Genomic DNA, 21,954 nt, shown 5'->3' with positions numbered 1-21,954 from the left:
ACACACAAACAGACACAATTCCTTTTAAGCAAATATAAAGAAAAGAACAGAAGGAAGAACTACTCATTATAAAAGTACTAAGGGAGATTATATAGGCCAAAAACTATACTAATTGGTTATCCTCATATGATATCTGGCCACTTCTGATAAGTTGGGTAATAACATCAATATTTATTTACAAGATGGACTGAAGACTTAAATGTAAGACCTAAAACCATAAAAACCCTAGAAGAAAAACTAGGCAATACCATTCAGGACATAGGCATGGGCAAAGACTTCATGACTAAAACATCAAAAGTAATGGCAACAAAAGCCAAAGTTGACATATGGGATCTAATTAAACTAAAGAGCTTCTGCACAGCAAAAGAAACTATCATCAGAGTGAACAGGCAACCTAAAGAAAGGGAGAAAATTTTTGCAATCTATCCATCTGACAAAGGGCTAATATCCAGAATCTACAAGGAACATAAACAAATTTACAAGAAAAACACAACCCCATCAAAAAGTGGGCAAGGGATATGAACAGACACTTCTCAAAAGAAGACATTTATGTGACCAACAACCATATGATAAAAAGCTCATCATCACTGGTCATTAGAGAAATGCAAATCAAAACCACAATGAGATACTATCTCATGCCAGTTAGAATGGTGATCACTAAAAAGTCAGGAAACAACAGATGCTGGAGAGGATATGGAGAAATAGGAATGCCTTTACACTGTTGGCGGGAGTGTAAATTAGTTCAATCACTGTGGAAGACAGTGTGGCGATTCCTCAAGATTCTAGAACCAGAAATACCATTTGACCCAGCAATCCCATTACTGGGTATATACCCAAAGGATGATAAATCATTCTACTATAAAGACACATGCACACGTATGTTTATTGCAGCACTGTTCACAATAGCAAAGACTTGGAACCAAAACAAATGCCCATCAATGACAGACTGGATAAAAAAAATGTGCCACATATACACAATGGAATACTACGCAGCCATAAAAAAGGATGAGTTCATGTTCTTTGCAGGGACATGCATGAAGCAGGAAACCATCACTGTCAGCAAACTAACACAGGAACAGAAAACCAAACACCACATGTTCTCATTCATAAGTGGGAGTTGAACAATGAGAACACATGGACACAGGGAGGGGAACATCACACACCAGGGCCAGTCGGGGGGTGGGGGGCTAGGGGAGGGATAGCATTAGGAGAAATACCTAATGTAGATGACGGGTTGATGGGTGCAGCAAACCACCACAGCACGTGTATACCTATGTAACAAACCTCCACATTCTGTACATGTATCCCAGAACTTAAAGTATAATAAAAAAGATACACATAAAAAATCCAAATAGGTATAACCAAGATGAAGTATCTTAAGGGATACTAATAATCATTTACAAGGAACTGAAGTTAAGACATAATCACAGAACAGAAGGGGTAACAATAAGTTCTAAATGCCCACGGTATGAAGTTTTGAAACTATAAAGGAAGAGAAAAAAGTCTTAATCTCTAACAATTTACAATCTAATAGGAGACAAGACCAGCAAATACTAAACTATATTAATATAACATTCATACCCAGATATATAGATTGAAAACAAGGTGTTCACAAATATTAAGAAAAATAAACCACAACTTGAAAGAAAATGAAGGAAATTAATATTTAGTGAGTATTAAAGGACTAAGGATTAAGCTATTTCATGATGGCTTTACTAAGTCTTTAGCCAAGACTGAAAAATTGAATAAACCTAATTGAGTTACAAAGTGTCAAATGAGGGAGAGTGGCAAATGTGGTGATTCAGTGAAAGATAATGAAAGGTGTCAAGGGGTAGGTAAAATAAATTTCCTTGGCCTAAGTATAAAGTCCAAATTGTGGTCGAATGGAGGATCAGGAAATTAGCTATGGGAACTCAATAAGTCAAGTACCGTCAAACGGCTCAAATTTAAGTCAATAATTTTGCTTGACCTAAGAAGCAAGTGGAAGAGATTGTGGGCTTTTGGGAAGAGAAATGATCAGATCAAAACAATACTCAAGGTACATAATTTTGTGAAACAAAAATCTAAAGAACTTGGTGAAGGTCTAAATAAGGGGGCTATAGGAGGGGAATATGGAGGATTCTACACCTGATTCTAGTATACAAACAAACAGAGGAGATAAATTATGGGATGACTTTTCCATGGCTGATAGAGACAGAAAACAATGAAATAAATCAACATTTCCTCTGATAAAAAATGCTAATAGAAGTATGCCTGAGGGATGTAAGCTGAAACTAGTTTTATTTAACATTCTCACAAACCATCTGGAGATGGTGGTATTCAGTAAAATAAAGCAATGCATTTTAATATTGTTTCACAAAAGCAGAAATATTACTGTTTATTGCTAAATAGTTACTGTAACAGACATAAACAATTTTACTTTCATCCTTCACCCTTGTTTCATTCTTGCCCTTTGCGTCATCTCTCATTCTCTACTCCTTCCTGACACCACATTCAGGATTCATACCCAAATGGTGGGAAGGTCAGAAACAGATGTGAGGATGTCTGGTTTGCACACTACTTAGTAAGTTTAAAAGCCACATACTTAATGGTTTATCTATAAGCTTATGTCTAAATGACCTCGAATAAAAGGGGCTCCCTCAAATCAGCCATATCACAATGTCACATACCCACATTATTTTTAATGTGCAGATTTTCAGAAAATTAATATGTAATTTATCTGAGTTAAATTTAAACAGAAGAAAAAGAAACTATATTGATAAAACAACTGACTTTAAGCTCTTTGGAGAAATATAGAAAAGGAAGTTTGGAATCAGTGTCAATTCTGTCAGAATGTAAAATCCATTAGGGCAGGGTCTATGTTTTATTTGTCCTTTTGCCGTGTACTTAGCAAATGCTTAATAAATATTTGTGAAAGAGGCCAGTAAGATTCAAGATGAGTATGGAATTAAATTTAAAAACCACTATTTTAGTCTTACTAATGTTAACTCTAGATAAGGATGAAGTTCTAATTATTGTACTTAAAACAAGCAAGCAAAAGAAAGACAAATGAAGCTGGGAAAGGTAGGGGTGAAAAATAAAATTTTCATGGTCATCAAGTGACTTTGAAAGAAAAAAGATTCTTTGGCTTGTAGAAATGAAAATGACTGAAATAAACTAGTAGATAAATAGATTTATGATGTATATGGATGGGACTTACATTCACCAAATTCAGGTATACAGGAACTTAAGGGGACAATCTTAGAGAGTCAGTCTGAGGCCAAATGGAAGGAATTATTTCTTTATACCAAACAAAACCAGAGCCAGCTCCATAGGCATGTGGGCTGTACACTTGCATAGGGGACCCTGTGCCTAGAAGAGCCTCTTCATGGTTTAATGCTTTGCTGTTGAGGTCTTGAAATTCTTAATATTTTTTGAACAAGAAACCCCACATTCTTCTTTTTGAGGTGGGCCCTGCAAATTATGTAGCTGGCCTTGCAATAACATGGAGAAGTCATTAATCTTGAGAACTGTTGACATTAACAGTATCAATAAGGTAAAAAAAAAAAAAAAGTTTGGATAAACTCAAAAACTAATGTGGAAGTCTCTTATAGAGTCTGATTTTAAAAAGCTAGATATTGGTACTCATTGTAGTTTTGATTTGCATTTCTCTAGTGACCAATGATGATGAGCTTTATTTCATATGTTTGTTGGCAAGATAAATGTCTTCTTTTGAGAAGTGTCTGTTCATATCCATCACCCACTTTTTGATGGGGTTGTTCTTTTCTTGTAAATTTGTTTAAGTTCCTTGTAGATTCTGGATATTAGCCCTTTATCAGATGGAGAGATTAAAAAAATTTTCTCCCATTCTTTAGGTTGCCTGTTCACTCTGATGATCAGTGATCATTAAAAAGTCAGGAAACAACAGATGCTGGAGAGGATGTGGAGAAATAGGAATGTTTTACACTGTTGGTGGGAGCATAAATTAGTTCAACCACTCGTGGCAATTCCTCAAGGATCTAGAACCAGATATACCATTTGACCCAGCAATCCCAATACTGGGTATATACCCAAAGGATGATAAATCATTCTACTATAAAGACACATGTACACGTATGTTTACTGCAGCATTATTTACAATGGTGAAGACTTGGAACCAACCCAAATGCCCATCAATGACAGACTGGATAAAGAAAATGTGCCACATATACACCATGGAATACTATGCAGCCATAAAAAAGGATGAGTTAATGTTCTTTGCAGGGACATGGATGAAGCAGGAAACCATCATTGTCAGCAAACTAACACAGGAACAGAAAACCAAATACCACATGTTCTCACTTGTAAGTGGGAGTTGAACAATGAGAACACATGGGCACAGGGAGGGGAACATCACACACTGGGGCCTGTTAGGGGGTTGGGGGGCTAGGGGAGGGATAGCATTAGGAGAAATACCTAATGTAGATGATGGGTTGATAGGTGCAGCAAACTACCATGGCACATGTATACCTATGTAACAAACCTCTATGTTCTGCACATGTATCCCAGAACTTAAAGTATATTACAAAAAGGACCTCAAAACACACACACACACACACACACACACACACACACACACACAGACACACTCTAGATATTTTTAGTTTTCCCATGTTTGATGATTATGTAATAAAGGCCAACTACCAACAGAGGGCCTGATAGAGAATGAAATTTCCTTTCTGAAACCCAAGTGGAGCATGTTAACTGCTACAAATTTGAGTAAACAATAAATTGCAGAAGAAATACTGATCAATTATCTTTCAAAAGAACAAAAACTTGAAATAATGATTAACAAACAAACAGAATTTTGGATAAAATGTGATACTGTTCTCCGTTTTCAGCATTTAAAATAAGTTTACTTGATTGCTCTGTATGACCGTTATTCTCGCTCCAGTTTTCCCAGAAGCTTCCTTGTTCCAATCATTTGAACAATCTCACCCTTTTCCCATTTAGACAGAAACTAAAATTTCTGACCAGGAAACATTTCAAAGAAGGGAAAGATCCCCAAGTACTGAACGTGAACACAGAACACAGAGGGCTGGCTCTGTACAGAGCCATTTCAGCTCTGTGCCTGTTCAAAAAAGCTATTTAATCAGAAATTCTTGGACTTTAGTCTTGAACATATAAAGAGTATGTTAAACAGTCACTCAAATGTATTTGCTAAATTTATTATAAATACCCATGTAATGAATCTGATGGGAAAACATAAACTTTCTGTCAAAAAGGTCACTGGATTTTAAAATAACAACAGTCTTACCAACTTGAAAAGTTTCAAATTTGGCAAACAGTAATTTTGGGGTAAAATACAACAGCCACCCAGTTACAATTCGGGACCCAGTTACAATCTGGGGATTTACGCCCCGCATCGTTATTTAGGAACTAGACTATCCCTAAAAATGTGAGTCTAGTGGGTCTTACGAAGTCCTATGAAAAAGTGTCTGTGACAGAAGTACCAGACTTTTCTGCTCAGGACATACAATGCAGCTCCATTTTCTAACTACCTAAAGTCAGAGGTTCTCAAAGTATGGTCCTGGAGCCACCAACTTAACCGGAGGCTTGTGAAAACTACAATTCTCAGGCCCAGGCCTAACACTTCCTGAAAGAGAAACTCTGGGGAGTGGGACCTAACACTTTGTGTTTTAAAAAGCACTCACATTCTGATGCTCACTAAAGTCTGAGACTACTGCTTTAAGGCAACCAAAGGCTTTTTAATACTTCCTAAAAATGGGGTCTTCTGTGATTTCAATTTCTAACAAGTGGTCACATAAAAGAACACCAAAGTTCAGAGACTGGCTTTGAGCACCATAAACACTGAGTAAGGTTCATCTGAAGCAGATAAAATAGAAAAAATAAAACAAAAAGTATCTGAAGACATGTACTATAAACAAAGAACATTAAAAAACCTCATAGTGAGATAACATGCTTTTCATTTACTTCTAATATTTTAAATAAAAATATTTTGAATATTAATATATAAACAGATTTCCACTAACAAGGGCCTATAGGTGATGATTTTGATCTTGCATAAGTGTTTCTATTGCTGAAGAATGTCATCTTATTCCCAATACAGAAATAATATATTGCTTTAAAATCAAGATTGAAAAACACATTATAATAAAGAAATCGATTGGAAAAACAAAACATGCATTAGGTAACCAGTAACTGCACTAAAAACAGATACACCACTCACATATTCCATTATGTAAATGAATTCAAAGATATTTCATGACTGATCAGCTAGAAGGGACATAATGATTTATAATTCAAATAACTGAGCACTGAAATCAAATTGAACTAATATATATTTCTAAATATGCAAACCTGAAATAATTGCTAAAAAATATAAATCAATGTACTCATGTTGAAATCATTCCTATACCCTGGTTTAAAATATTATCGCTTTTAAACTTTTATCTAGTAAGTTTTCTGAAAATATGATTTTTTATTTACTTCAAGAAGTACTCAAAAGCAATAAACAGCATGTAAAATAAAAGGCTATACTATTTGAATTAAAGAATATATAACAGGTTTAATAGGATAGAAAAAAGATCTTAAATAGCAGACACAAATAAATTAGGCATTATGCAAATTAAACTAAAAGAATAAAATCAAATTAATTTTATACTAAATATCAATTTCAACCTAAAAAATAGGGTAAATCTAAACAATAGATATATGCTATAAAATAACTGAGGCTTCTTTGCAGATAATATGCTCTCAAAGTAATTCATTGTGAAAAGGCCAGAGTTTGCAATACTAGGAAGTACTTATAAACCACTTCATATGTTAGAAATAAAGAGTATTTCAGCATTATTATTAGAAAAAAATATGGGTTGAGTTTTTTTTTAATAAGAAAAAATACATATCTTAAAAAGCCAAATGACCATTGGAATTGGGTTGTACATCACTTTCCAGTAAAAAGGAAAAACAGCCTGGACAGGTGTAATTTATCATTTTTCTGATTTAATATCAAAGAAATATATTAAAATAATAAAAAGAATCCTGAAATCCTCAAAATTTGTAGTGATAAATAGCCCTCCCTGTCTTTATTGCATTATACCTACTAACAGAAATATTGCATGGTGGATTTTGCCAGACAAGGACGATTATTTTCCAATAAAAAGTTGCATATTAAATTCCAGCACAAAAGTGGGTGTCTAATACTTTGGAAATCTTTTATGGTTTACCAAGGAATACAATTTTAAACTTAACTAACATAAACATATTCCTGGAATGAACCTGCATTAAAGGTTTCTATCCAATGCCACCATTTTCAGAATCTGTCGTCATATTAAAAGATCAGCTAATCTTAGTGATTAACTCATCCAACACTTATCTTTCACAAGTCCTATATATTTGATAGCTAACATAGAAAAGACAATCTACATGATTCTTTCTAGTTTTTAGAAATATGACAATACTGTCAACTATAATTTAGGAAGAAGATTCTTGGTTTTAGAATTTTAAAAACCTGCCAGACAGAGAAATCTAAACATTTAATGTATAATGGGAAATCTTATTTTAGATTAGATTTGATGTTGATTTGGTGGGGGCAATAATCAAAGAAATGGTCAAAAGCTTATCATTTTCTTTGTATTACTCTACTGTGCCTTTGAACTAATGAAAATGATGTTCTTTTCAACTGAAGAATATTACAGATACATTTACTCATAGGAATGCAGTTTTTCTAAGGTAATATTTTTATAATACTTTGACCTCCTTAAAATTAAGTTACATACTTTCTTTTAGGACATGAATTTCTGACAAATACAAAAAAGCATGAACTAAAATATATGTGGTTGCATACTTTCTTATATAACCATTTATTAGCCTAGGTGAGTATAAATATAACTGTAACTACTTAGGAATCTATACACCCATATAAATTCAACAGTGATTCTGACTAAATGCTTCATAGTATACAGCTAATTAAAACCTTTCAAAAAACATGCATTTACAGATAAGAATAAATGAAAGAACTTTTTATTTAAAAAAATTGCAAAAGTTATAAACAAGAAAAATACCTGGTAAATTAAATACATTTGCTAGGTTGTTTATACATAATGTTAGATATACAGTGAAAAGGATATCCAACAGAAAGGTCATTTAGGAACTGAAGAGTCCTTGAAATTACAGGCTCACATCTTCCCCAGTATTTAAGGTTTGTAACACTAAATATGAAAAAAAGTCTTTAATTATAAGTAAGTTATTTGCTTGTCTAGGGAGAATCAGAGAATATACATAAATTTATGAAAGTTTGATGACCTAAGTCACAAATATTTTGAAAGTGAAAAACAGGCTCAAAAACATTTTCTATTCTTTCTATAGCATATTCAAAATTATATGTGATCTACAATAAATACTGCACTCCAAATGGTGTATAATTCTATATATTTAGTTTTGTAAATTAAAAAGTTGTCTAAGTGTTTCACCAGAAAACATCAAGTTTGTACCCAAAACATAGGGAGGAAAAGCAGGAGTCACAAAGAAAGCCAAATAGAGGCTCACTGTTACTGCCAAATAATGAACCATCAATCTGTGGCTCCAAAACTCACTTCTTATGATCATAACTATTTATCTAACTTTGTTCTCTGCAATCAAGACAGTGTTGTTTGTCTGTTACACAGATAAAGCAGGGTGCCAGGTGGAGGCATACAAGTTTGGCTATGGGTACAAAGTTATGTCTGCGACTAGAAACTAGTTTATTCTGCTAATATTATAAGTTCAACATAAGGACAGTTTCCATGAATATGACTCTGCCAGACATAGGTTTCTCTTAGAACTAATGAATGCCCTATCAGACCTCTTTCAATGATTTCAGTTTGCAATAATCTCTTCATGTGGTCTTTCAAATCAAATATACAGGTGTTTTTCTTTTTAAATTAAAAAAAAAAATGTTGCCCAATTGATCTGAAGAGTCAAGGTCTGTAAATCTTTTAAAATCATCATCTGATGCTGCACACTCCAGTTGTATGGAAACTTGACCAATTACAATGTCCTTTGGATGGTGAGTTTTCAATATGTGAAATTAAGTTTCAGTTAAGAACAATGCTAATATTCTAACAATTAAAGCATAATTTTAGGTCTTTTATTTAAAAAACTAATATATAAAAAGATTTAAATACAGTAAAAAGATCTATTACATTTAAAACAACAACAAAAGAAAAATCAAAGACCAAAACAAGAACTCACATTTTTGTCACGAATGTTTCTAGAACGTGGTTGTCATCTGTTATTCCTAAGACTTCTGACATACGAGCATATACCTGCATTAAAACACTTCATTGTTAAAAGCTTTATTATTAACATATATTTTCAAAAGACTATTCAAATTGAACAAACATAAGATTTAATGCACTATTGTATCCACATTGAAGTAGGGAGTGGGTGGGGGAGCAAATGAATTTTTTAAAAAGAATCTTATAATTTTAAAATTTGCTAACTTTTTCCTCCAGACCGTTCCTATTTTGAAATATATAAACGCTTACACACAAACACACCCATATATCCATTTTACTCCCACCACACTACATACATTTTTTTTTTTCTCAAAGTGGTAGACCACCCCTTTCTAGAAGACAGGAGTAAGTATGCAAAGGGCTGGAAAGTAGAGTACTTCAACAAAAGGCTCCAACACTTAAAAATTTTCCACCTATTCTAGATTTCAGTAAAATATTAACCATTTCAGGATTATTTAAGGCATTATTATTTATTAATATTAAGGCATATAGGATTATTTATTAATCCTATATAAAAATAAGGATTTTAAAAAATCAAAGGAAGTTAAAGAACTTAAGAGAAATTCTCCTCAAATATTACCTAATTAAGCTTCCCCAAATATACAGGTAGGTCTTACTTTTCATGCTGACACTGAAATCCCAAGCTCAGGGATTCTCTGTTGAAAACATCAGGGCCTGGGAATCCACTAAGCTTCCAATTAGGGAGTGTTGGTTGCAGAGTTTGGGGTGCAACATTTCAGTCTCAATCCAAGCCACATTGAGCTTATAAACACATATCCCACTTCAAGTGGGAAAATGCCACTTATACTCCTTACTAGCCTGGCAAAGCTGAGAGGTGGGTTGACACCTCCATACTCCCTGATGCTCTGGTGTGATTCCAGGTTATCCCTGCCAGACACCAGCTGTATGGGATTTCTCTTCTGTGATTTGATCCTCTGTGATTGTGTTCTCTCACTTTCTCCTAATCTGCCTATTTCTTACGTACAGCAACATAGCTTCTACTCCCTCTGTCTTTTGTTTTTTTTTAATATCTGAAAACCAATTTGATACACCGCCATAGGTCACGAAGGTAAGATAAAAATCACAGGGGCAACACAAATCACCCAGAGCTATACGGTCATAAAGGGGAGGAAAGCTGCCATTGTAGAAATTTCTTTTCTGGATTTTTAAACACCATTTGAACCAGCAGGTTGTGTTCCAGACTTTCAACCTGAGTCCTGTGTCTGGAAGGCTTCTCCTCAGGCTGATGGAGTCAATCAGAGGGAGAGAAAAAGAGGGAGAGAAGGAGGGGTTAGGTGTAAAGGGTGATGGAAGGAGTGGCTGAATGGTGGGGAGAAGCTGGGGGGCGGGGGGAGAGAGAGAGAGAGAGAGAGAGAGAGAGAGAGAGATTGAGAATCAAATTCCTGCTGCCTTACCTACTAACTTCTGAGCCCTACAGAAAAGCATTTCAATGATTATATGTCTGTGGCTTTGCCCATGAGAGTAGGCCTTCATCTCTTATTAGATTGAAGTGACCATTGTTGCTTGTAAGATGTTTGGGGGAAAGAGGGAGCTAAGGAGAGAGAATCTAGAGAAGTTAGTTACCAACAATCCTCAATAATCACAAACCTTCAGGCACAAAGAGGGCTCAAATGAAGAATGATATGTAGAATGGAAAGTTTCCCTAAGCTCACCACGATGCAAAACCTCTCTCATATATAGAAGTATACATATTGGGTCCCTTGGAAAACCTGGTATCCACATGATTAATGGCACACAAAGCATTTGACAACTTGGCCTCAACCTACCTCATCTTCCACATTTCCCTCAACCTCAAGCCACAATAAAATGCTGATGGATCATTGAGGCATCTCATGCAATTTCAGATTTTTATATGTTCATGTGCTGGTCGTTTTGCCTCAATCAGCCTTCTTCCTCTTTTTCCCCTCATACTCATTCAAAAGTCTCTCCTCTGAACCTTCCTGGGCACAGTGATTTGAACTCTCCTTTATGTTCCCACAACATCTAGTCCACTCCTCTATCATGGCACTTTTCACACTGTAACTGTCTGAATGTCAATTTCCCTCATTACACTGAGTGCTTCTTGAGGGGTGACACTATGCCTTATTCTCTGTGTCCCTAATATCGCACCTAAGGCAATATTTGTCAAGTGAATACGATGTGTTTTTAATGTGCAGCGGCAAAAGACACGGTCTGGATCTACTAGGACTATTTTATAACGTGAATATTACACAAAGAAAGAAAAATGACTTTTCCCATTAAGCATATATTGGATTCTATGGACAAAATACATAGAATCATAAATTACAACAGAAAAAGAAAAGTAGCTAGAGAGAACAGCTTGAATATTTAGTAACTGATTATAGCAATTGTCTTTAATTTTATTTTAGTGGCACCCTTGTCAAAAGCAATCCTTAAAATAAGCCCAGTTTTATAAAATCAACTAACAGTAGGGATCAGACACCCTACTGTGTGCCCTGCTTTGCCCACTTGCTCAGTTCCAGGGCCAGAGACTGTGTGCCCTTAACTCTGACTGGAATTTAAAAGGCACGTTTGTTTAACAAAGATGAAAGTATGAATGAGTATGTTTAAACTACAACTCAAAGCACAAATTCTTTGATGGTATACAGGATCATTTTTATAGATAAATGAAATTAATAATAAATCCCATGACATACTGGTTTTGGAAAGCATGTGGTCATGGCATTATCTCAAATCACTTATTTTCTTCTTCTTGTATTTATATCTTTACTGGTTAATTTTCTTGTTTTTGATAACATAACTATGGTGGACTTTTGTAAAATCAAATTTTACATTTTCAAGACATTATAAATGCCTATTTTTATGGCAAAACTCAGAAATAATATAATTTTTGTTTTAATCATTTTATTATTTATTTTAAAATGTGATTTTAAACATTTCGAACATTTTAACATTAAAAAATGTGCTTTCTAATTCAATGGGTCCTAAGGAAGTTTTCCTATCGTGTCCCTGGCATTCAAAAGAGGAGGAAGCTAGGCAGGCAGGTCTGTTGCGTTCTGCTGTCAAAACAGTTTCTCAAAGCATCAGATCTGACCCAATAATATACTAGAAAAACAGTCAACATTGACACATGGCGGTGCTTTAATCCACAATTATCCTTGTAACTTGCACCATTCCTTTTATCATCCATTAGCTTTGATTCCCATTATCCCATCTAGAACTGTGTCAACGCTTTTGTCCTTGGGGATTTCTCTCCACTACTAGGATCTGACAGTCAAGCTTGAGTACTAAACAGGATCATTACCTCTTAAATCCACTTATCTGATCTACTGAATAGTAAATTGAAAAGCTCATTAAGAGCAACAATCTGATTTGTTTTCACGTGTGACAGGGTCATTTAAAATCAATGTATGATTACAGCGTTTCTTTTAAAAGACTGTTTCTCATTTTCCAAGGTACCTTATCATTCAGATAACATGCAGAAAACATAAAAATGTCTCCAAACATTTGAAATTTAATTATCCCTTTTAAACATGGATAATTTGGGAGTGAGAAGTAATTTGTTCAGTTAGGAAATACCTACAAAATTGTTTATTATCAAGCACAGGTCAATGAAAGTCTTCTACAGAAAAATCTTCTAACACAGTATTTAGAGTTTTTAACACTTTCTACAACTTTTATCATTTCACCCGAAATAATTTTTATGACACCAAGAAGAAATCATATTGCAATATCTATTTTAAGGAAGTATATAGGAGTTACATAGGAATGCAAGAAAAGGAAACAAAACAAAACAAAACAAAACAAAACTCACTTTCAGTCCACAGATTCCTTGTCTCTTATTTCAGAATCTATTAAGACAATCTCATCACAATGAAAAATGAGTCAAAATCTAAGAAATAAGAGACTAAATCGATCTGTGTGGTCATCCTTCAGAGAAGGATGGCCAGTACAATGACACTGAATATACGGTTACGCCTTTGGTTATGTGTTTTATATAGTCAGAGATGAACAATCTGTAACCAAGCTTTCGCCTGTCTGAGCCCTCCTCCCTTCTTTCCTTCTTCTGCATTTCATAATAAGGCTGCATAATAGACTGTAAGCTCCCTGAGAACAGAAATGATGCTCTGAGTTTCTTAAATCTCACATGCCTACTACTCAATAATATTTCTTAAATGAATAAAAAGAATATAGGGTTAAAATGTACATTTTGGCCAATCCCATTTCATGTATGATTCTTTAACAAAAGGAAAACAACCCATAAAAGGCATGTGTTTCTCCCCCTGTAAAATAATATACCCCAAATCCTACTTATCTGGGATGAACATTAGTAAAATGTTGTCATTTTAAAAGATGTGATTTTAATGCTTAAATAATATTTCTGGAAGAAGGTCTCCCTGTAGATTCAGTAAGAAGAGTCTTAATTTGAAACCTTGCCAGCCTTTTATGGGCACTTCTCAAGACATATAATAGAATATGATATTTTTGTAGTAATAATTTCCATGTGAATATGTTTTCTCCACTATTTTGAGCATGTACTCCTGGAAGGCAGGGGAAATGTCTATTTCTCTTTACATCTCCAGTAGTATATTGTCTTAGAACACTGTCATGATAAATTTAGCGAAATAGAAAAGGCATAGACTTTGGTCCCAAAAACATCTGCATTTGAATTCTGTATCTGCCTCTAACTAGGTGTTTCTTAAGGTCTCTGAATCTTGGTTTCTCACCTATAAAACAGTAATAATAATAATAATACCTACTTTAGGCCAGGTGCGGTGGCTCATGCCTGTAATCCCAGCACTTTGGGAGGCCGAGGTGGGAGGATTGCCTGAGCTCAGGAGTTCGAGACCAGCCTGGGCAACACAGTGAAACCCCAAACTAAAATGCAAAAAATTAGCCGAGTGTGGTGGTGTGCACTTGTAAACCCAGCTACTCGGGAGGCAGAGACAGGAAAATTGTTTGAACCCAGGAGGCGGAGGTTGCAGTGAGCCGAGATCGCGCCACTGCACTCCAGCCTGGGTGGCAGAGTGAGACTCCATCTCAAAATAAAAAAAACCTACTTTATAGGCTTTTGATTAGATTAAATGATGATCCTGAACTCAGAGCTTGACATTTAGTAGTTACTTAACAAATGCTATTTCCCTGTACAACCTTTCATTGACCCTTCTGCATAGTAGGTGCTAAAGTGGTCAGCTAACACCTTTTGAAGAGAAGGCTCTTCACATGAAAAATAACAGAAAAATCAGAAGGTGCTTACCTTTAAGATTTTCACACAGCATAAAGATGGTTAAAACAAATAAACAAAATCTTATAATCTGTATCCATAACTCTTAAATCTTTACAAACACATTCAATTAACACCTTCTAATCAAACTCAGAAATTGCATTTGTTTAAAGGCATAAAGGAACTGCTTCAAAATTTCACGATACAAAAATCAAATTATTTCTACTTCTCAATGGTTATTGTCTTAGAAGCTAGAAAAATTACCCATTTTAACCAGTTACTCATCTCTCTTGCTCCTGAAATATGGAAAGTGATTAGAAATGTAAGGAATTATCATTATCACAGATTTGAGAAGGTATGCTCTTAAAAACTGTTTTAATATGTTTGTTTTCTTAGCTGTATTTATTTTACTGCAAAGGTTCTTATACATTTAAGAAAAGAGCATTTGGATAGTACCTAATGCTTCAATGAGCCAATGCATGTTCCAACTTCTCAACTCATCAAATGACAAATGTTGCCTGTAGAATTTGCAAGTAGCTTAAAAGATCTTACATATGGTTTTAAAAAGGGAACTAGGTAAGAAAAATAGATGAGGGCATAAACTACAAATAGCAACATAATTTTGAGTTGTAAATTTAATAAAGAATAAAAAAAGCATGTGCTGTAATAATTTTTAAAATTTCTTTTTCCAATCCTAATCCATAGTCTTGGGTATCTGGAGCACTGTCTCTAACATTCTGGTTATAACTCTGAGGAAACTAATTATGTCCATCTTTAAATTTGAAGTAGATTACAGAACTGGGAAACCAAGAATATTAGTTCCTAAAGATTGTATGGATATATAATGACAGTCACAGAAATTCAATAACAGCCCTCTATGAAATGCACTCAAAAGCACCGCATGAAACAAATTAAAAAGAACAACGAATCTCTCATTCTGTGCAAATAAGAAAATAAGAGAAAACACTGGTTCTATAGGTTTTCAAAAGAGTTTTTATAATGAATTAAGATTTTGGATAATGAATCTTCAGAAAATTACAGTAAGTTAATACCCTTAGGCTTTCTATAAATGTTTAAGATGTTGTAACTTCTCAAAGAGCTTTAGTACATTGTTTAAGCAGGCTCAATGCAGAAAATTAACAGTGCTGTAGAAGCCAACAACAAAGTATTTTGCCACTGGACGACAAACCTTCTGTGAACCAATTTATTCTCAAAAACATATCAGGTAATATAAAAGTGGTAACACAAAAGATCCCCCAAATATTACTGTGAATTTTCAAGTATTGTTTCAATCTATTGGAATGACTTATTAATGAAGGTTTTTAACTGATTGTAAATTGGTAAAACAAAACCTGTCACTGGAAAGGATCCAATATAATGAAAGCATTAATGTTCCTTAGGAAGAGAATTTAGGAACACAGTATGAAATCACTTACTATGAATAAGAAATCAACGTTCATATTTTTGTTTTAGGCTTCAAGTGCCTTTGAGGTCAATTCAGTGCTTTCTATAAGAAAGACCTCATCAATGTGAAAGGCATTAGTAGAGGAGGGAGAAAGAGAGGTGTAAGAAAGAATAGAGCATTTAATGACTTGGATCTAAACCATTTGGAACTAAAGGTACTTAGCTCTTTCATTAACATTTGAAGCAGGGTAAAATATGATAATCACAATTAACTTATCACCGTAACAAGAGAATTAATGGTACAAACATCATTGCTGTATATTAAATACACAAACTTAGTGACACTGAATAGATCCATATTAATCTTGGGTGACTAATTTTTCCATATCATTTAAAATAACATCACTAAATATAAGCCTGAAATCAGACAGAAAAATCTTTTGCCAGAATTTAATTTTAAGACCATAATTTATGTTGGAAACCAAGTGGGAAAAGGTGAATAATCCTGCTTGCCTCATTCAGTTGAATAAAGAATGGCATCTGATAAAGAAAAACTGGTTATGGAAGTATAAAATAAATCTGAATGTTAAACATTTATTTCAATTAGAATATCTGAACCCACCATCTGTGGTGGCCATCTTGCTAAGGGCACATGTACCTAACAAATCTCTTAAGAGGCATTCCCAGTCTGCTTGAATAAGCTATTGTATAAGAAAACTTGGAGTGACCACTTTGGCCTCACATTTCCTTCGCTCCACATCCTGTGGCACAAAGCATGAACTCAGCAGGCTGGGGTGCAGGGCTGCCTGCTGCCTTGTGATAATCCCCTCTCCCAGTAGGGGCCTCCACTGATGCATGGCTAAGAACATGCTTCCTCTTTTGCTTGCACCCCAGTGGGGTTTCCATTTCTAACGTGGGCCCAAATCCAACTGCTAAGGAAGGTGGAAAAGTTAGAAAACTCCAGATGCTGCCAGAGATATTTTTGAGTCAGTTTCTAAACAATAATTTATTAGAAAGAGTACAGGTATAATGTGAAAACCAGCAAGGCTGGTAATTTTGGAGAGATTCTTTCCCTCCCACCCCCAACCAGATCTAGGGTCTAACTACCACCTGTTCAACAGAAGCTGGCTGTTTGCCTTCCTTTCCTTCAGGGAGCCACTGACTAAGGATCTCCACCAGCATGAACCTAATGCCTCCCGACAGGCCTTCCCTAGCCAAGAGGGACCTGGGTTGAGTGCACCAGTTACTGGTCACAGGATATGCAGTCCACAGAAAGACTCCTGTGGTGCAACCAGCTGAAAGCCAACCAGAGAAAATGGAGAGTGTACATTTGTCCTGACACAGCTTTGCTCCTGCCGGCTGCCAACTCACTCCATGTCTGGGGCCAAGCTTCTGTTAAACTAGTCTTCTATGGATAAAGCCATGGTAAAGCCCTGGGTAAATATACTATCTCCCCAAGCCCATTCAAAAAGAAGCTAACTATGGCTATGGCACCAGATGCTTGGAAAGAAGGCTAGATTTTAGTAGAGGATTTTGGGACCATGGTTTGAAAGAGCATTTCAGACATTTAAAGGAATATTTATAATTCTTTGCAATAGCAAGTTTATAAGATGACACGATTAGATTTTAGGGCAAAGAAGCTGATGCTGGATGAAATTTGTGAGAGGGTGATAGTAGAGGTGGGGAACTGGGAATTGAAATATTTGGTTTAATCCCCTGTACCTCCTAAAGGTGTCAGCCAGAAACACATTCTGGCACAAGGGATACATGTGCTCTAGACACTGTTCAATAACAGATGCTATTCAATGTAGCCAAATAAAACTTTCTTAAGTATTAATAACTGATTAGAATTGGTTACTCAGCAATGTTAGCATCAAGAAATCTAGGGTGCTTTTGCACTGTGCAACCACATTAAATATAGGCTTTGCAGCTAATACTGCTTATTAGTGGACTACTAAACCTTTGGCTGTAAAATATGCACACTGTAAAATTATATAGTGCATAAAAAGGGAATTAAGACAATGCATGCCTACACTTAATCACTGTGTGCATATGCCTGTTTTACTAATAAGAATCTGAGGCTGTAGTGAGACAAGCATAAAGATTGCTGCTTCACCATCATAACCAGCAACCCAACTCACCTTAACTATTTTCTAAGCCTTCTCTGGAACTCTGGTACATCGCTCCTCAGGCGTACAACCTAAAAAGCACAAAGTTAAGGGACCTGCTACCTGGCACCAGAAATAAGAGCAAAAGGCCTCCTCAATCTCAAATAAAAGGAGAAAGTGGCTGACAATCTTTGTGGTTGTTACGTACAATATTCTTGGGACTTTGATTTTATTCTGGAGCCCATGAGCGGAGACATGGTGAAGTCCTGTTCAAATTCTGGATGTGGTTTTATGAATGACAGTGGGTTTGCTTCAATGAGATAATTCCAGAAACCAATTACTAAAAGCTAGCCCTAAAAAGAATAAAGCATAAATAATATTTGATAGAATGATTTTTAAGAATCTCAGCCGGGCGTGCTGGCTCACGCCTGTAATCACAGCACTTCAGGAGGCTGAGGCAGGTGGATCACCTGAGTTCCAGACCAGCCTGGCCAACATGGTGAAACCCCACTTCTACTAAAAATACAAAAAATTAGCAGGGCGTGGTGGCATGTGCCTGTAATCCCAGCAACTTTGGAGGCTGAGGCAGGAGGATCACTTGAACCCAGGAGGCAGAAGTTGCAGTGAGCTGAGATTGCTCTATTGCATTCCAGCCTGGGTGACAAGAGTGAGACTCCACCTCAAAAAAAAAAAAAAAAAAGAATCTCTTAGTACTGTTTCCCATGAGGCACTTTCATTATACAAGTGTGGCAACTGAGGTGAATGATTTAAGTAGGCAAACTAACCTTCTGATGGGCAAAAGTACATCTTTTAACTAGGGTTACAAAGAATAGTGCCACAAAACAGGAGGTAGTCTAACGGTTACGAATAGATTCTGAAGCCCAAGACTAGTGAGATTCTGGCACTTACTAAGTAATTCTGAGCAAGTTGCTTACCCTTTAGATCTTAGTTTCCTCAAATATAAAAAGGATGAGAGTAGTACCTAATCTGTGGAATTTTTGAGAAGATTAAAATGGTTAATTTATGTGAAGGACCTATAACATTCCTGGTATATAGTAAAATTTTCATAAGTGTTACCTATTATTATTATTGGAATGTCCCTTTTCTTTGTCCTTTATCTGGACTAGATACTAGAAAATAGACATATATTCTAGGGTATGTGAGTAGCTTTAGTAGTAGTTAGAGGGGAGAGGGCCTTAATGAAAGGTAACATAACTTCTAATATTAAATGATGGGTCTAGTCTTTGAGTCTTGCAAAGAAATAAAGTAGTAAGAAAAGTGATAGAAAAAAAGTCAGGAGGAAAACAGAATGGTCTGTGGTATTTGATTGTTATTTTATCTCAATAACTTATCTGCATCACCTATATTGCCAGATTCAAAGCTTTCATCCTCATTTTTTGAGTCAACACAAGTTCCTGCTTTCTATCTCCAAGGTAAGTTTTCAACTCACTAAGTAGATGATCACCGTGTCCAATAAGTTATCAAAGTTTTCCCCATTCAGATCAATAGGTCCATCCAATTCTCCAAATTTTCTCTTCTTTTTTTTTGAGATGGAGTCTCGCTCTGTTGCCCAGGCTGGAGTGGTGTGATCCCGGCTCACCACAAGCTCTGCCTCCCGGGTTCACGCCATTCTCCCGCCTCAGCCTCCCGAGTAGCTGGGACCACAGGTGACTGCCACCACGCCTGGCTAAGTTTTTGTATTTTTTTAGTAGAGACGGGGATTCACTGTGTTAGCCAGGATGGTCTTGATCTCCTGACCTCGTGATCCGCCTGCCTTGGCCTCCCAAAGTGCTGGGATTACAGGCGTGAGCCACCATGCTCAGCCCAAATTTTCTTTACTACATTAATGTACACAGACACAGGATTCCAGAACACCATCATTAGTTTCAAATTATTAAGAGCTCTTAGGTGATGGGCTCCCAAAGGGCATTCTCTCCCAGTAGGAACAGAAACGGGCTACCTTTCAGAAATAAATACAGTACTACTGATCTCTGACACTAGACTATGGGTTCTAGGTTGCTTCTCCTACTGTAGCATATAAAATATCAAGGATCTAGCTTAGTTCTTTTGTGACTGATGGCTAGCCAGGACTAGACATCCAATCTTCAGTTAGAGAAATGAGTCTTTTCCTTGGGAAATAAAACAGCTAGTATGGAGATGAAACTTACGATATTGGCATTATCAGTCATCACACTCTGAAACTGGTCATTCCTGGACTCATGCCTAAATACATACACAGCCAAGGTGATACAGTGAAAAGCAAATTGGGTTCAGAGTAAGATGATCTGGTTGAAACCAAGGGTCTGCCACTAAACAGGCTTTTAATTCTCAAATTGTTTCACATTTCTGCAAAATGGTACTCATATCTACTAAACAAAACATTGTTGAGAAGACTAAATGAGAAAATATAATGAATAATTCAGCAAAGTGGTTAAATGCAAAGTAGAAACCCATTGCAGGTTAGATTAAGGTTGAAGATAAACTGTATTCTCAAATGATATTTTCTAGATATTTCTCATTCTACATTACCTGAAAATACAGGATTCATATCTTTCAACATGGATAATGTTTTAATACCCAACACCTTAATCTTTAGGAAGGTTAGAGAGTACCATGTGTTAGGCAGCTGCACCTGCTGGAAAGTGTGGTATGACAGCCCACAGCTCATCAAAGCAAATGACCAGATAAAAAGGGCAGTTGAGAACTGGTATCAACAAGCATGAGAATATTTCTAATGAGTCAGAAAAGTGGGCCAAGAGGGAGCATGGAAGGAAGTGACCATGAAAATTGAGAGACAGAAATGGACAATAAATGCGCAAAAGGCTTAAAAAAAAAAAAAAAAAAAAAAAAAAAAAAAAAAAAAGGTTACAACCAAACTTGAGAATTGTAATTCTCAGCAAATGGAAAGCCACCAGTACTAAGGTGTTTAGTACATTTCACAATTTTCTATCATGTTATAATTTTTCTTGTAAAAAGTTTCCAACTAAACTTACTGGGCATAGGAGATTTTCCATGGAAATGCATTTCCAATTTTGTAATGGGTGTCAACCAGAAAATGCAATTCATATAGGAGAAACTTGTTTCAAAGCCAACTTGCTTAAACACATCTATTCAGTAAAGCAAGGGATACTGGCGCTGGGGAGCCACACAAGGCCTAGGGGAAAACAAAATTCCAATAAGTATGCCAAATGTGCTTTTATATTTCAAGACTCCTTCAAAAGAAACATTATGGGGAGATAAAAATTAGGAAAACACTGAACTTAACTAATTTAAAATGTGAAAAAATATTTTGCATTTATGTTTTATAACCAAGTGCTTTTCTCACATTTGTCCCAAGGCAGCAGATAAAGCACTATATTCACCATTGCTAATACTAGCAATTGGAACATGCTCTTTGGCAAAGCAGAAATAAGATAATTGTTCAACATAGGCTGGCTTTTCAGAAATACTGGAAGCATTGCCTGTAATTATAGACATCTGTCACTGCTAGCCACTCAGTACTAACCCTGACATCAATATACAACCATAGCACTAAACTGCCTGCAGGCATAGCAATGGAGACCAGATACGCTAGGCAGGCAATCATCTGCTTCATCCAAACTATCTGTCAAAGGTTCCCAACCACAAATAGCTCTTACATTTTGTATCCTTAGGATAATATGTTGATTTATTTTAGATTCTCTAATATTTACAGTCTAGACCATCTACTAAAATAAAGAAACAAAACTTATGGCTAATGGATGCAGTTACTGTTCACAGTCATCATAAAAGGTCATAGCTCAACCCTCAAATGTTAAAAATTGATGGCAGCTTTAACCATGTGCTATCATACAGATGTTTCCTTTTGTAGAGGCAATTATTTCCTAAAGCAATTCAAAATGGTAAATACAATCTTTCATCAGCAAATATGTTGCCACATTGTTTTAGTAGAAATGCTCATATTTTAAAGCCCTTTTTAAGAAGTAATGACAAGTTTCAA

The 21,954-nt window shown here is 35.6% G+C and overlaps 1 protein-coding gene across 1 annotated transcript in view; it reads right to left on the bottom strand.

The window, feature by feature from the left end:
* Nucleotides 1-21,954, bottom strand: part of RANBP17 (RAN binding protein 17) — a 439,101-nt gene that overhangs the window by 126,995 nt on the left and 290,152 nt on the right. Inside the window, exons 15-16 of the mRNA XM_015141394.3 lie at nt 9,211-9,284; nt 8,109-8,189 (exon numbers count right to left, since the gene is read on the bottom strand). Of these exons, the coding sequence (XP_014996880.3) occupies nt 8,109-8,189; nt 9,211-9,284 (155 nt within the window). The remainder of the gene's footprint in view (nt 1-8,108; nt 8,190-9,210; nt 9,285-21,954) is intronic.

The sequence above is a fragment of the Macaca mulatta genome, chromosome 6, assembly GCF_049350105.2.
Source record: "Macaca mulatta isolate MMU2019108-1 chromosome 6, T2T-MMU8v2.0, whole genome shotgun sequence".
Classification (NCBI taxonomy): Eukaryota; Metazoa; Chordata; class Mammalia; order Primates; family Cercopithecidae; genus Macaca; species Macaca mulatta.
This window is presented reverse-complemented; position numbering and strand designations above follow the sequence as displayed.